Source organism: Desarmillaria tabescens (assembly GCF_030435595.1).
Source record: "Desarmillaria tabescens strain CCBAS 213 chromosome Unknown EV420scaffold_5, whole genome shotgun sequence".
Lineage (NCBI taxonomy): Eukaryota > Fungi > Basidiomycota > Agaricomycetes > Agaricales > Physalacriaceae > Desarmillaria > Desarmillaria tabescens.
The window spans coordinates 1,599,052-1,614,095 of record NW_026848304.1 but is presented as its reverse complement, the minus strand read 5'-3'; the positions used below and the strand labels follow the sequence as shown (position 1 = coordinate 1,614,095).

At 49.0% G+C, this 15,044-nt stretch overlaps 6 protein-coding genes across 6 annotated transcripts; 2 read left to right on the top strand and 4 right to left on the bottom strand.

Moving 5' to 3' along the window:
* Positions 1-81: 81 nt before the first annotated feature.
* EV420DRAFT_1637705 (armadillo-type protein) lies at positions 82-3,531 on the top strand (the record flags this gene model as incomplete). Its single annotated transcript, XM_060476747.1, has 2 exons — positions 82-123; positions 172-3,531. 2 exons carry the CDS (start codon positions 82-84, stop codon positions 3,529-3,531), a joined length of 3,402 nt encoding a protein of 1,133 aa, XP_060336636.1.
* Positions 3,532-3,551: 20 nt separating this feature from the next.
* EV420DRAFT_1262228 (cytidine deaminase-like protein) lies at positions 3,552-4,678 on the bottom strand (the record flags this gene model as incomplete). The annotated part of the gene is made up of 6 exons (XM_060467110.1): positions 3,552-3,663; positions 3,718-3,795; positions 3,848-4,027; positions 4,079-4,170; positions 4,224-4,437; positions 4,497-4,678. The coding sequence occupies 6 exons, from the start codon at positions 4,676-4,678 to the stop codon at positions 3,552-3,554; spliced, it is 858 nt and encodes a 285-aa protein (XP_060336635.1).
* Positions 4,679-6,193: 1,515 nt separating this feature from the next.
* Positions 6,194-7,418, bottom strand: EV420DRAFT_968277 (uncharacterized protein). The gene is made up of 3 exons (XM_060484186.1): positions 7,299-7,418; positions 6,673-7,246; positions 6,194-6,618 (listed from the first exon to the last, which is right to left on the bottom strand). The coding sequence occupies exons 1-3, from the start codon at positions 7,349-7,351 to the stop codon at positions 6,289-6,291; spliced, it is 957 nt and encodes a 318-aa protein (XP_060336634.1). The 5' UTR covers positions 7,352-7,418; the 3' UTR covers positions 6,194-6,288.
* Positions 7,419-7,444: 26 nt separating this feature from the next.
* On the bottom strand, positions 7,445-9,059 carry EV420DRAFT_1515033 (uncharacterized protein). The gene is made up of 3 exons (XM_060471870.1): positions 8,827-9,059; positions 7,899-8,775; positions 7,445-7,849 (listed from the first exon to the last, which is right to left on the bottom strand). Exons 1-3 carry the CDS (start codon positions 8,973-8,975, stop codon positions 7,613-7,615), a joined length of 1,263 nt encoding a protein of 420 aa, XP_060336633.1. The 5' UTR covers positions 8,976-9,059; the 3' UTR covers positions 7,445-7,612.
* A 188-nt stretch (positions 9,060-9,247) lies between these two features.
* EV420DRAFT_1262944 (immunoglobulin E-set) lies at positions 9,248-10,881 on the top strand (the record flags this gene model as incomplete). The annotated part of the gene is made up of 3 exons (XM_060467143.1): positions 9,248-10,110; positions 10,163-10,673; positions 10,726-10,881. Coding segments are annotated over 3 exons (1,530 nt in total), but the record flags the coding sequence as incomplete, so codon positions are not given.
* A 1,210-nt stretch (positions 10,882-12,091) lies between these two features.
* Positions 12,092-13,876, bottom strand: EV420DRAFT_1515027 (Vta1 like-domain-containing protein). Its single transcript, XM_060471869.1, has 4 exons — positions 13,567-13,876; positions 13,294-13,516; positions 13,161-13,242; positions 12,092-13,107 (listed from the first exon to the last, which is right to left on the bottom strand). Exons 1-4 carry the CDS (start codon positions 13,682-13,684, stop codon positions 12,199-12,201), a joined length of 1,332 nt encoding a protein of 443 aa, XP_060336631.1. The 5' UTR covers positions 13,685-13,876; the 3' UTR covers positions 12,092-12,198.
* Positions 13,877-15,044: the final 1,168 nt, after the last annotated feature.

The following is a 15,044-nucleotide window of genomic DNA, read 5'->3' as shown; positions in this document are numbered from 1 at the left end:
TTATTTCGTTCGTCGTTGTCCTCCAGCAGGCAAGGAATAAGAGGTACTAGTCACAAAATTCAGGTGTCGATGCGTCGGATAATGGACGATCCTGAAGTTCAGTCGAGAAGGATATTCCAGTCTGTACGTTGTCCTTTCTTGCTAGGCTAACCCTTCCTAAGCTTCTCTTAGCTGAAGGCAGTGTGTGTCCCATTGCTTGGGTCGGCCGTGTTGACCCCTACCTCTATCCCAACGGTTTCGAAACTCTTAGGCGACCTGATTCTTGCTTTGCGAACCATCAAATCCTCTGAGTTTGTCCTTTCGGAATCACTAATATCCTACACATTCTTTCCCGTCTCAACAATCCTCCAACGCAATTCATCTACCGTTATTCCAGACCAGATTCTGGAGAAGATATTCGTGGTGCTAGGAATTATCTGCGATGATTGGTGGTGGTTCTGCGAGGTGTCAATTTGGCAGCAGATATTCATGTTGTCGGGAGCGGTATTGGGAGGAATGGAAGGGAATGGGAAAGCAAAAGAACGAGACGACGAGACAAAGGAGGCAGCGGCGAAATGTCTCTTCGCCCTTTTGAGAGTTCGCACTGAACACGACGAGCGGATCCACTCCGATTTTGCCGAGCCACGACTTGCTCTTTTCAAAGAGCACGCTCGCACGGAAAATTTTGTTCCAATATTAGGGCAGACCTTGAACTCACTTCTCATCAACACGGATTCTCGGACGCTTTCCCTACAGAACACTTGTTTGGACGTAATTCACCTTCTCCTCTCAGCATATTTTCCCGACAGTCTGTTTCCCTCAGTACTCCCGGGTGTTGTCAGTACAACCACCAAGTTGGCGTTGGGCACGGCGCGTAAAGGCTGGGCCAACGGCGATCTCGTTTCGAAAGCTCTTGGAGTCCTCTCGGAGATTGTAGTGCGCTCCATCGCTGATGATATCTGTACACAGGAAGGGGCGGTCACATCGGTCGAGGATTTGGAGGATGTGATAAATTTGGTTTGTGATCCCGAGGCAAAAAGTCCGCCAACGCCGGCGCCGAATACAAAATATGCCACCCCACGCACACCTTCGTGGCTTCGTGGAACATCATCCCAGTTACATATCGCCCTCAACACACTTACCCCACTTGTTAAACATCCGACCCCGTCTGCTCTCATTGCCCTATCTAAACTATCATCGACCATACTTTTAGCCACGTCGACAACCCTACCTCAAACACAGCCGCTTTTGTTATCATTTTTGCTCTCTCTTTCCATTTCGGACTTCCCCTCGGTCTCAAACGAAGCTCATACCACCTTGCTGGGCCTTCTGTCTTCATGGTCTAAGCATCACCACGCGTACATGCGGACTCTAATGCTACTCACGCGAGATAATCTAACTGCTCTTCCAAGACTGCTCCCGCTTATGGCAGATGCGAAAGTCGAGCATGTTGCAGGCCTCATCGAGGCCGTGTGCCGTCTGTCGTCCGGCAAGGAAGGCCAAACATCGCCGCAGAACCCAATTTCTATCGAACTAGGCCGACTCCTGGGGCCTACCGGTAGCGTCGAAAAATGGGGCTGGAATCTGCTTTCCGTTATAGAGTTCGTCGATCCCCCAGTTACTATCACCAAAACCTCAAGCGCCCTATTGATGCTTGAGCATGATTCCGAGCAAAACCAATGGGTAGCGTTTCCAGAGGTGATCTTCAGGAATGTCTCGTTGAGAAGCACCTATGATGCCCTGGTTAAAATGTTCCATGCCCTTGGACGGACAGCTGGTGATGGCTGTCTGTTTACCATTGAATGGTTCGTTAATGTAGGACAGAGCGGAACAGGTAGCAGGTCCGTCGCAGCCTTGTGGTGCGCCTGTAGACTGCTTGAAGGAGCGGCAAGAGTTTCTCTGTTTTCATCGGCTCTCGACTCTCCTAAATATACGACGAGTAAGCGACTGGAAAAACTTGCTAGAGCACTTGCGAGGAGCACCAGTCAGATATGGGACCAGCCAGACGTCGACGCTATGGAAGAAAGCCCCAGCTCGTATGACCAAGAGGATGTCCAGGCCGAAGTTCAACACCGTCAAGGTGTTATTCCGGTCAACGAAACTTTACATATTTTGCAGTCGCATTCTCAGGCTACAAAGCCAAGGGCTATTTCGCAGCCGATGCTTCATAGAGCGATGCTTCTTCAGCTTTTATCCATCACCTCGGGCATCCTCCAGGCTCGGTTTGCTACTCTCTTCATACAAACTTTGTATCCCGTTCTACATTCTTTGGTATCGTCCAATTCACATCTATCAAGTACTGCTCTGGCGGCTTTAAACTTCATAACAACCAACACTTCCTACGCCTCCCCCGCAAATTTACTACTTTCAAACTTTGACTACATCTTGGATTCGGTCTCCCGTCGGCTAACCCGCCGTTGGCTTGATGTGGAAGCTACAAAGGTCCTCGTTGTTATGATACAGCTGGTGGGCGATGGTGTCGTTGAAAAAGCAGGAGACGTGGTTGAAGAGTGTTTTGATCGCCTCGACGAATATCATGGATATGAGGTACTCGTGGAAGGTCTGATTGAGGTTCTGTCAGAAGTAATGAAGGTTATAAAGATGGAAGAAGTCGATGTTGCAGAGGATAAGCGGGACAGATGGGGCCCTCGCGATGATCGCCAGCCGTCCAATGACTTTTTTAATTGGTTTGAACATCGGAACGATCCACCAGCAGAGGAAGAGGATGTTGATTACGGCCCAGCGCCCCGAGAGGCGTGGGGCGATAAGAAGGGAAAGGGCGTAGAAGATCAAGAACAGGCTGAGGACACACCCGCGGCAGCTGCAGATTCGACAGAGGAGTCACCTCCCACACCTATACAAGCACTAACGAAGCAAATTGTCTCTCGATCGTTGTACTTTTTAACCCACCAATCGCCCATTATACGAGCTCGCATCCTGACACTCTTAGCATCATCAGTAGCTGTCCTACCCGAATCTGCTCTCTTACCATCGATACACTCCGCCTGGCCTTTCATACTCAATCGACTCTCGGATTCAGAGTCTTTCGTTGTCAGCGCCGCCGCCTCGCTGGTAGAAGCCTCGGTTACCCACGTCGGCACTTTCATGTATAGGCGCGTTTGGGATGATATTTGGCCACGTTTTCGGCAGATGCTGGAGAAGTTAGATGCGGCGGATGCATCAAGTGCGTTGTCTCGGAGGAAATACGGAGCTGTGGGTACGGAATCAGCGTATACGCATTCTCATCGCATCTATCGGAGCCTGTTGAAGACAATGACTGCCTCAATGCATGGGGTCGATCCTAAGGACACTTCTGTATGGGAGGTTATTCTGGCCTTCCGCCGGTTTTTGGACTCACGAGCGCACGACGAACTCCAAGGTTGTGCAAGAGAACTGTACATTGCCGTCGGCTACAACAATGCGGATGCTGTTTGGCTTGGGTTGCAATCTACTTATGCAGATGCATCACCCACCATGAAATTTTTGAGAATGCCGCAGTGGGATATTGAAAATAATGTATCTCTTGTATTCAAAGGCCTAGAACCAGTTTAGCATGGTATAAGATACAAATATTACACTTCTTCTACGCCATTTAGATCGAAAGGATGGCTATCTTGGCCTGGCAGGCGATGCCGCCGCAGTTGCACTCCTGCTTGTTTGAACAGCTGTGCCGACGCTGCGTCTCTGGGAAGGAAATTTAAGTTCGCAATACATCACACGATCCGCAAGATAACTGACACTTTATATGATAAATTATAAACAACTGCTGTTACACCGGTCTGTATGATTTTAATTGTACATTTCAAGCAAGGACACCTAAAGGGCAAGTAAAACAACAGTTGACAAGAACAATTGGAAGAGGTCTCACGTATTGCAATACAACACTGATCCGGCGCCGACTCGCTCTCTTCCGGCTTCTAGTAACGCATTTTCCTCCGCATGGAGACATATACAATGATTCGTATCGTCGCTGAGTACAGCTGTTCCGTTGCAATGCGAGCATCCGCCTTCATTGCAATTCAATAGGTGTCTTGGGGTGCCGTTATATCTGACAGAATAATCAAAAAGATGTAGCAATCACGACCTAGTCATAAATCACCCGGTGGACAAGATGCGGTTATCTCTGACCAAAATGGCGCCCACTCTCCGTTTCATACAATTTGATCGCTCAGCAGCTAGAGACGCCAATGTCTGGAATAGATTATCAAAATCAGACAGCTACTATCATAGCATCAAGCCCATACCATAAAATACGTGTCCCAGTCCGGCCTGAGATGACACGGGTCTAGTAGATTAAGATCATTCAAATGCGAATGGAGAGCAGAAACGCTCCGGAAATCATTGATAATCTTGATATGAACTAGATCATTCATTCCCTTCAGTGATTTCTTTGAATCCTGTATGCCTTGCCCAAAAACGTATTCATCATCTGCGCGCACAAAATCTTCCAGAGATTGGCTAGGTAAGATGCACAAATCGGCTCTAATAAGGTTCCCCGCTTAAACGAAAGGACTCACTTGTTTGATCGGCGGTACCTGTCAAGTATCGGCGCATCGACGCTCAGCAGCATGAAGAAAGGTCGTTTTATGAATCGCTCGACGTGCTCTCTTGTACAGAGATCGACAGTTACAAACCGCGTCCGCCAATTTCGTGTCACATAGTCAAGCATAGCCGACGGCGTGTCAAAGGTCAAGGTCATATTAAGATTGCTCTTATAACGATAAGATCCTGGGGAGTGAATTGGCGTAGGATCAAGTGAAAGGAAGGAAAGGTGTTTGTCCGATGAAAGAGAGGTCTCTGCGGGTACTGTCGCTTGGAGAAACCCAGAAGAATAGGAAGACTCGAAAGAACGAGCGTCTAGTTGATCATATTCCGGGAGTTCCTGTTTTGTTCTAGCATTTAAATACAGGAATACACCAGAGTGAACACACACATCTGCATTTGTTCCTTTGGACAGCCTAATAGGTGTAAATCCTTCCTTAGCCACAAGGTACTCCTCAACAGTGGACTTCCCTGCTGAGGCTGTACCTATTATCGCAATAAACATTGCAGGAATGAGACGATTATATTCTGATAAGAGCAGCACAATGAAAAGCGGGAGGTGACGGGCGGAAGCCTTGGTCGAAAAACAAAGGCCTAGCCAGCTTGTCGACGAGTCGAAGGAACGGCTACTTGTGTGATCACCGGTTGCTAATTGGCTTTTCGTGACCCTAACCGCGTCGTGAAATTATGACAAGTGCATACACGGGGTAGTAAACACTTTCCAAGATATTATAACCACAACCTTCAGGTGGCCAGAAGAGGGTCCCGGTATGTTAAGCCTCAATCCCTTTCACAGTACATGCTGTTTTCCCTTCAAATCTGACATTTTACATTTTTGACCCTTATTCTTTCGTGTCCGACCTACACGAATGACAGGGACACCTTCAAGGCATGATGACAGTGCTGATGATCCTTTGAAACCGCCCTGAAAACCTCATATGTAAGGACAAAGGGAAAGATACTAAAGATACATCTACATCAAAAGCCATCGCAACAATCCGTCGCATCTTCATGCAATCTGCCAACATAAATGCGACTCCTTTGGGCAAATTTGACCGGCGCAGCATCAGATGGCTTGCATGAATTGAAACGAGAAACAAGACGAGGAATTTTATCAAGGAAGCCCGCTGGACAAACGTCAGCTGGGCAGACGAATATTTGTATCAATGGTGGACGCCAGGGGTAGTCTTTGTATCGAGTTGAACCTGACCTCGCAAATGTAGCCATGTTTTGGGCTTGCTGGATCTGAGAATCTAAGCGTTCCAGGACTGCTTTAACACCAATGACAAGGCCAGTGGAAGGTATGACGGTCTTTTCAGAGGTTCCATCTGCTGCGCTATTGTTGGAAAATCCAGTGCCGCCCTCTGATAACGAAGTTGCAGTGATCAAGTCGACGGTTGGGACGGAACCCTGACCATGGCTCGAGACAGCCACTTCAGACTGGTGATTTATCCTCGCTCCGGTATCAAGGCTCGCGACTGCGTTGATATTAAGAGCACTTGCAGATGCTACCAGCGTCGCGTCGATATATTCGATTGTCCTCTGTCTCTTGCTATTCAATCCGTCATCATGATTTGAGTCCCTTTTCCGCTTTGGTTGCTTCGACAATCTGGAAGTCATATCACCAGTCTGTCTAGTGTCATGCCCATCCACAGATGCACACGAAATCGGTACCATAGGCCCCTCTGTTATCCGTCGCCTTTTCCCGGTACCCTTGCCATCCTCCGATACACGCTTTCGCTTAAAATTGACTGCAGGGCCTCCGGATCAGATGCTGGGAACTTCAGCGATGGGTTCACCAGCTGTAGGCACACCCAATGTCGCGCGATATATTGCTGCGACACCAGTTATCTTCCGCAGATTTCCACGGTAATCTCCCCCGTCTGAGTCTGAAATGTTAGCAGTCGAAGGTCCAGCAGAGCAGTCACTGGTAGAGGAAATGCCAACATGACGTTCCACTTCCAATACACGATTTTCCTCAGAGTCCTGCAGGCCCAACTCGGCGGCGCTGTCCGAGGGTCCGACGCCACTTGCATCAGAGCTGATAGATAGAAATGCACCGACCGACCCAACAGCCTCACGGTGTCCTCCAGAGCCCTAGCCACGAAACTCAGTCAGACTTGGAGCGTCAAGACCTGGCTCAGCACTCACAACACTTGTCCCCGATGTCAACTCGACACTAGATTCACCTTTCCTTCGCCTTTTATTGGCACTCTGGTTAACCTCTAAGTTCCTCTTCCGCTTGAGCTTCGCGGTAAGGTCTGCAGTACTGGCAACATGCTCGCTCTGCGCAGGTAGTGAAGATACAAAACTTCGCAGAGTCTTCTGCTTCTTCATTGGGCCCGGATCATCCTCCAACTCCAGTCGACGCTTAGATGCAGCTATTGCGTTAGAAAAGCTGGTACCGGATACGCCTGGCAGCACAACAGCCTTTGATTCTACTGCCTTTCGTTTCACAGTACAGATTTTTTCATTTGAATCGCGCTTATGCCTCAGATTAACCGACGAAGAAGCGACAACTTTTTCGGGAGGCCTGTTGGTAGAGATAACCTCGGCTGAAGTTACGATGGTGGATACTGGTAGAGTGGTTTTTGTATGATGTTGTCGTTGTCTCCTCAAGTTCCTAGCCATTCGCGTACCCTTCTGTGGTCTTGTAGAGACATTGTCCAGAAGTGTCAGAAGTTTGGCCAAGATGAAATTTTGGAGGTTATCTCGAACTGATGGCCTGTAATTGCACTGAGGGATATCCAAGACTCCAGGAGTTCGAGAGACTATACCATAACCGCCATCTGACGTTGTCTTGATATAATGTCTTCGTTCGTTTAGGCATATGTACGTATTCGAGAAATCCCTTTCGAACATATGGGTGGGTAGCCGCCGAGTCAATGAGAAGGTCGAATGAGACTTTGAGTTCGAACTGTGAGGCTTTGTTTGTTCAGGTACTTATATACGAGGAGGAAGAAGCCCCCATTCACATTGAACATTTCCAAAAAAAAGGCAAGAACATGACTGGCCGTAATACTCCCTGCCGGATAATCATTGGAGATAACACTGGAAAGTCAAATCAATGTCCTCTAGACAACCTTCGGAATCACTTTCCGTCTCTTCCCCCATCTTTCCTCTGTTTCTGCTTCGCCGCAGCCCTGCCGGCCACTCTCTTCGCCTTCGCTGCCTTCATGTCCCTGGGCGCAGAAGTGCGGACTTGTTTGATGTGGGTTGGGACGATCTGCTTATCGGATGCATTTGATTGTGGCACCAACCAGGGAGCAGCAATTACGGGCACAGCTTCTAAAATAGGAGAAAGCGCCGACAGAAACGCACTTTCGTTCTGAACAACATTGAATATGGAAAATAAATGCCTGTGGTGAAAAACATACGTCAAAGGCAAACACAGCAATCCTTCGTATATTTAAGCACTCTGCTAGGGTGACTTCGGCGCCCTTGGGCAAGGGTATAAGTTTGATAGGTTCGGATGGTTTGCAAGAGTTGAAGGAAGCGACGAGATGTGGGATGTGGTCGATGAGGATGGGTGGATCAACATCAGTACGACAGACGAAAATGTACTTGAGTGGTCGGGGTAGCTCGGGAGATTTTTTTGTTGAACCTGAGCTTGAAATAACGACCGTGTGTCGCGCGGCTTGAATTTGGCATTCAAGACGTTTTGTAACTGCATTGATTCCGACGACAAGATGTTTCAAAACAGGAGATGGAGGAAGGATATTGGCATCGTCAGAAACACTCGCAGGAGGATCAACAGAGTCGCCATGGGTAACTTCGGTATTGTGTCCGTTTGCAGGGGGAGCAAATGCATCTTCTGACTGAATCGTCTTCCGCTTCTTCTCACTGCCTTCCTCCTCCTCCTCCTGTACCTCGCGCTTCCGTTTGATAGTCACGGTCAAAACCGGAGGATTAGGGGCGCTGGAATCCACCTGCGTAGAGGACGTTGGGACAGATATAGAACCACCTGTCTTCCGCTTTTTCTTCTCAGATCCCTGGTTATCATTTCCATCTCTTTTTCGTTTGGAAGTCACGACTGCATCAACACACACAGACGCAGATGTGGCTTCGGAATCGATTTCATTAGGAAACACTGCAGGAGACGCAGACGCATTGTTGTCTGCCTTCAGCTTCCGGATATACTTCTTGCGGTGTTTACGCTCGCGTTTTACGAGCGGTCTATTTGCTGAGACGCCCTCCACAAGTAATAAAACTTGTGCTAATATCAAGTTTTGCAAGTTCACTGGTACTGAGGGCCTGAAAGTCGTCGTTTGTGGGTATTACTGCAATAAAAGGATGATGACGCACCATCGAATGCGAAACGGGTTGTCTAGAACACTTTTCAAGACTACCTTCCGCTCTTTCTCCTTCTCCTTTTGCGGTTTTGCTCGATTAGAAGCATGAGTATAAGTTTTTGCCGTCCTCTCCGACATGAGGGTGAGAAGGAGCTGTGCCATTATTTGGCTTTGCTTGTTTGTCGCGTCGCGGCTCGCTTTGGAAATTGGCACCCACAAACACCCACAGACACCTGTTCAGTGGACTCTGACTCTGACCCTAATCGACCTGTGCACACAACCCGTATCGCTCATTAAATTCTACAATTCACTATCGTTACTTCCTCCCGACAAGCATGTCCTCTATCAGTACCTCGTCGAACAGGACTGTAGGCCTCGGAATCACGTTCCCTCCTTCTAGACAAAGTTCAACATTCGATATTTCTGGAGATTCTATGACACAACCCTCGGGACTGCCGCACTTATCAAACAACGCGGAATACGCGACACATCAGCAACAGTTAGCAAGATCGCAGGTCGGATCGTCCAGGTCAATTTCTTCTATGAAAGGGCTTTTGGAGGCAGAGAACGGTGGCGCCATGGTAGAGCTTGATGTATGTGGCGGAACCTCTGGATTCAAGACGGGTGAACGCATCGTGATGGATCCTGACCCGCTCATTCACGACACCATCTGGCGGAGATGCCAGCCTCGTAATTCGCAGGCATCATCTGCAGAGGAAACCGCCCTGTCTCGACATGGTACCCTTCTCAGCGTTGGCGTTACTGCTGGACGAAACGCGGCGGAGCTAAAGTCTATCCTTGGCAATTCTAATTCTCGTCTCAAGCCTGGTGCTGCTCTGATCCCTTCCTCCACGAGGACTAGTCAAGGTGACAAGACATCTCTGGAGCAGGCGAAACCGCGCGCGCGTGTAGAAGTCGATATCATTCTTAGCAGCAAGACCTGCGTTCAAGGCGGCTTTCTCCAAGGACATGTGAAAGTTCGGATTCGGAAACCAGGTAGAAAAGAGTCTGCTGTTTTGGTTTCTGGTGGCAAGATTAGAGTCGTCGGGTTTGAATGTATCAATGGCGAAGATGATCGACATACATTCTATCAAACATCTACTCTTCTCTCCGATGTTTCTAGCTCATTCGAAGAGATGCTTGGAACAGCTCCTGACGATGAAGGCTTTGCCAAAGCAAAAGAAGGAGTCTTTGTCTTTCCTTTTTCCATGGCTTTACCTTTGGATGGAGATGCCGGTAACCCCAAAGGAATGTTGCACCCTCACTCCGGAATAACTGTACGCTATATTGCAATGTTGTGAGTGAGCCTTGATCGTTCTGCTTTCATCAAGCTGACCTCTCCTTTCTAGTTCTATCAAGGTGAAAGAATCAGACACAGGCAAGCGTTCCATCGCCCATTTCTATCGCGACTGCGAAATCTGGCCACGTCTCAATCCTTCAACAATTCTAGCTCCTGCTCCAGTTCCTCTCCAGGCACACGCTACGAAGAGCCTTTTCATGGGTGGATCCGGAAAAGTGACATTATCTGCCTCTTTGCATCGACTTTACTGGGTTGCAGGCCAACAATGTTGCGTCAAAGCTAGCGTCACAAATCACACGAAAAAAACGGTCAAGAGTGTGACCCTTTCACTTTTACGTTCGACCGTGATCTTCAAGCCTCGGCCGTATCTCGATGTTGAGGGTGCAAATGTGGAACAGGATCCGGATGCGTGTCAGACGACAACGACCGAGAAACAGATCGCCGAGAGCACGCTTCAGATGGGTCAACATGGCTCGAGAGGTCATGCAAGCGCCAAAGGGTGGTGGACAGGTGTACCACCAGGCGATGCACAGGAGTTCTGCCATTTTATTTTGATACCTGTATGTGGGCGTAGTCCCTCCTACCATCTCACACTGGGCTGACTAAACATAGCCTGATGCATTGACCATGCCCAGAGGAAGACTCTTGGAAGAGGAATACACCCTACGAGTTTCTGTCAGTGCAGGTTCTCTAGGCACAGACGTCCATGTGAAGCTGCCTATTAAAATCATCAACTTCCTCTCTATCGATCCTCCACCCACATACCCTCTGCCGGCAGGACAAACTGTCGACGATCAGCGACCAATCTATGGTTCCAATAGGCGTGATTCCAGTGTCCTGGAGTCACTGGATGAATACGAGGACGATGTATATTCTGATGATCATTCTGATTATGTCTCAAGTGACGAAGCAGCGATGGATCCGAGCAACCCTTATGGTGAAATCTCAAACGACGGACGCTCAACGTCTGAGGCTGCACAAGATGACAGGCTCCGAGGAGGAAACCTCTCTGTATACGATGACACAGATGAAGTCGTGCAACATGCTATCACCTCGGCGAGTATCGATTCTAGATATGCCGAACATGGCAACCGATTCGCAGATTTGTACTACGCTTCCATGAAGGAAGGCTTGAACGCAACCGTGCTCCAACCACTCGAAGAGGAAGCGGTCGATCCTTACAGTGTTACACCTCGGCCTCCCGCAGAAGAACCGCAACCTGAAGTGGAAAAGGGACCTTCATCTTTTGTTCTGCGTGTAGAAGAGAAGCTACGTGCTGCTGGTGCGGAGGGCAGACTGAACCGGCTCGACAGGCCGTTATGTGACGAAACGCTAGAATCCGCAGAATCAGAGTCCGCAGCCGAAGATATATCGACCCGTGACTCGTACTTCCGTCCTAGAGCTGAGATCCCAGACGAAGTGGAAGAACAGAACTCGCAGCTGGTTCCCTCTTCTCTCGATATACCGAAGCCGCTATCCTCTTGTTCTTCGGAGTCCGATTCCAACTCGGGCTTCAGTAATCGGTCATCGCGATCCAGTCAGACGTCATGCAGTTCCGCAGATGTGCACGATGCAGAGAAGCTGAGCACTGAGCCAGACCAACAACCCAAGGATAGCTCGCCTAAACTGTCTACGTCGGCACCAGTGCCTAAAACACGAGCAAGAGGATCCACTGTTTCCCAAGTCGCTGGACAAATTGAAAGGCTCAACAACAGTTCGTCGACGACTCCGCCTGTCAGTAAAGCCGCGCACGGAGAGGATACTTTGAAACCAAGTACGGCTACGAGACCTCCTCCTGTACCCCTGACCGATACGTACATTGCTGCCTCTCCAACGAAGCCGACTATTGGATCCACCACGTCTGTGAAAGACAAGATTCGAGAGCTCGAACAGAAGGTGCGAGAGATGGACATGTCAGGGCCACTGTAACAGTCTCCGCGGTTTGCAGGGGGATGGTTGACGCTTGCCCATGCTCGGTGGCAATGAAATGTGAAAGCATGCAATAATGATGTCCTAGAAAGTACATGTGTAGCATAACAATGCATAACAACGAAAGAAAATATCCCAACGATGTCTGGATAACTGTCAAGCTCCCAGCGCTTCCAGCGCCGTTCTCAGCTCCTTTATAGCCTGCTCCCTATCCTCGTAATCCAGAGCGCTGATGGCGAATCTCGAGTGTCTCTGCGCCTTTGTCACCATTGCGGGTGTGAGCTCCATTGGTGCGGGTTCTGAGTGTACGGAAGTATAACCAGAATGCCAAGCTGAGGTAAGTGTATGCGATGAAGTCGAGATAGAGGGTGGTGCTGGTGGTGCGGATGGAGTAAGGGAGGAATACGAGTCAGGCGGCTCAACAAAATATTGTCCTTGATAACCATGAACCGGAGGTTCAGAATATACATGTTCGCTAAATTCGCTGACTTTGGGTGATACTTCCGGAGATCTAGTTCCCGTAGAAGATCCACCAACCACAGATGACGAAAAATGCACGTTCTTGGTCCCCGCACTATTTTGAAGATCATCTGCAGGTTCGTGAAGTTTCCCTTTACCGGACGTAGGTGATTCTGGCATCCACTCTGGGTTGTCCAATCCTACTGATAAGCTGTCAACGGGTTCCGCACCAGGTGTTGCTGCTGTACTCCAGCTCCCGGGTGTCACGACCTTCCTCTCCCATTCAGACCCTGGACGATCCACACCAAGGTGAGGTGATACGGCCCTTCGAGGCGGAGTCTGTGGCCTATCTTCAGCAAAGATGTGTGGTGGCGATGACCTCTGTATCTGAGGCGGAGAGTAGCTGCGCGACGATGATTCGACTTGAGTTGCAGAGGTGGTAGGCGAAATCGACGTGGTGGTAGGAAAATTGTCTTCGAGGGACGGGGCTACAGGTTCTTCTTCGGGTAAACCGCCTGCAGGCCCTGGTATGGGCTTACGACCTTCACGATAAGCTTTGGCTATATCTGCAGCTTTCCATTTGGCGTATCGAATCTTTTCCTCGTTCTGGTGAATACTATCAGCTCAATACCCTCCGTCGTAACTGCGAGTGTACGTACAGTATCTGACACCTCACTCTTCGGAAACGTCTTCAACACGTCAAGAAAATGGGCAGCAGCCAAGAATTTCTTCGCTGTCGATCTGGGAAACGTTCAGACGCCGTAGAGCGTACGCGAAGCGCACTAAACAAACCTGGTTGATTGGCCCTTTCTATCTTCGTTATCGGCAAGATTGAAAACTCTCAAAGCAAAGTTCTCGACATATGCAGCGCTTGCAGCCTCCATGTCGATTGCGTCGTTGGGTCCTATTTCTTGCTTCATGGATTCTAAAAGGCCCAAGAGTTCGAAGAGAAAGTTACGACAAGGGACTGTTTTCGCTTTCAGACCTATACCGACTTGCGCGGCGTAGTACGCGCCTAAGATAAATGAGCACATACCACAGAAGGACAAACGTCGCAACACGCACACCAGTAGGCCATAACGGGCTCCTTCATCTTCAGCTCATCTGCGCGCTGAAGATAGGGTGTCAAAGACTTGAGTTCTGGAGGTACAGGTGGTAGATTGAAAAGTTTTGGTGAAGTCATCGGTGACCTGATGGTGACCTAGAACTGTCTTTATATCAATGAACTGCTTCGGGAGCGCAGTAAATCCGAGTCAGAATAGCATGTATATTGCGCAGCCAAATACAGGAAAGGTTTCCAAGGTACTGACGAATTGCCTGGCGATGTACACGAGAAGTGGAGAAGATAACTGTAGCGTCGGAGACCAAGAGCTTGGTCAGACTTCCGTTTTCGGTCAAAATACAACTCTGCTCGCCCCGGCATCGGGTCTGCTTGTAACAGGTTCTTTCTATCCGACACTGTCAGGCAACGCTTGAATAATAATGCTGCAATGCGACAGACCCGTCCAGCGCTGCTAACTTATTCGGCTTCTACTTGTACGGCAAAACGCTAGATCCTTCACACAGACGAGTAGCAGACAAGCTTGTACCTGCCAAAGACAACAGCGTCGTCTGACCCACGCCGCCTGCATGTGCTATTGTGCTTGTTACAGCCGCCTCGCCTTGCTCTAGTTTGCTCCACGCTTGGGTATGGCTTTACTCTTGTGGAGCTCGTAAATGTGCTAGTTACCTCACCTTTTCCACGTTGTACTTGCTCTCGCTGGCGTACTCCACAAGTTGGTGGAGATCATTACTGTGACGTGAACGCTCAGCCGCACGTTGTGCTGTGCTTATACTGTTCATGCTAAACCTTGGTCGTTGACGGGACAAGCCGATTCAGATCCGCGGCTCGGAAACGACGAAGACGCCGCAGCATGATCAGTCTTTTCCTTCTATTTGCGTGTTACGCGAGGTTTCATTCTACAGAATGAAAAGCTGCAAATCATCTGCTTCATCGGAGATCATCCACATAGTGGCAGTGCCGTTAGCCAGGTCCCTTAGAGGGCAACATCGGACCACACCTTCACCTTGTTGTTCTCACTGAATGGTGAGAGTAATTTGGGGTTCAGAAGTCGTCTTACGAATTGTTTGCACCGCGTCTTGTTTCAGATCTTGTGATATGATTCGAATTTCCCTCATCTTCTCGTTGTTTTCAATTTCACTCAAACGGGGATCCCTCATATTTTTATCGCCTTCTTCCAGAATTAGCGAACTCATGGATCCTGAGCCTCAGACAGGTATGTCTTTTGCACCAGCAGGACCTTCAGATGTAACTAGTGAAAGGTTTTGCTTCGGCCCGTTGTCCTACTGCTGAGCTGGCAACGGAGTACCGACGGGACTGGCAAACAACTATCGCTATCTAAGGCATTAACTCTTCTTAATGCTCATGTGGTATTGAACCATACTGCCCAGGAACTCATTGACAATTGAGTATCTATTCTAGGTCACACTTTTCAGGACTAAGGCATCTTTACCGGCTTTTTCTAATATGCAAACCTGCCGAT

What these genes read in the sequence shown, in the direction of transcription:
- EV420DRAFT_968277 (XM_060484186.1), bottom strand. Translation starts at nt 7,351, where the DNA reads ATGCCTAAACGAACGAAGACATTATATCAAGACAACGTCAGATGGCGG. An exon ending in AACGTCAGATGGCGGTTATG is followed by an intron (nt 7,247 to 7,298) that starts GTATAGTCTCTC and finishes GTGCAATTACAG; the next exon opens with GCCATCAGTTCGAGATAACC. An exon ending in TGACATCGGGGACAAGTGTT is followed by an intron (nt 6,619 to 6,672) that starts GTGAGTGCTGAG and finishes TTTCGTGGCTAG; the next exon opens with GGCTCTGGAGGACACCGTGA.
- EV420DRAFT_1515027 (XM_060471869.1), bottom strand. Translation starts at nt 13,684, where the DNA reads ATGACTTCACCAAAACTTTTCAATCTACCACCTGTACCTCCAGAACTC. An exon ending in GCCCGTTATGGCCTACTGGT is followed by an intron (nt 13,517 to 13,566) that starts GTGCGTGTTGCG and finishes CATTTATCTTAG; the next exon opens with GCGCGTACTACGCCGCGCAA. An exon ending in AGAAAGGGCCAATCAACCAG is followed by an intron (nt 13,243 to 13,293) that starts GTTTGTTTAGTG and finishes AACGTTTCCCAG; the next exon opens with ATCGACAGCGAAGAAATTCT.
- EV420DRAFT_1515033 (XM_060471870.1), bottom strand. Translation starts at nt 8,975, where the DNA reads ATGGCACAGCTCCTTCTCACCCTCATGTCGGAGAGGACGGCAAAAACT. An exon ending in AACCCGTTTCGCATTCGATG is followed by an intron (nt 8,776 to 8,826) that starts GTGCGTCATCAT and finishes GACGACTTTCAG; the next exon opens with GCCCTCAGTACCAGTGAACT. An exon ending in TTGCTGTGTTTGCCTTTGAC is followed by an intron (nt 7,850 to 7,898) that starts GTATGTTTTTCA and finishes AATGTTGTTCAG; the next exon opens with AACGAAAGTGCGTTTCTGTC.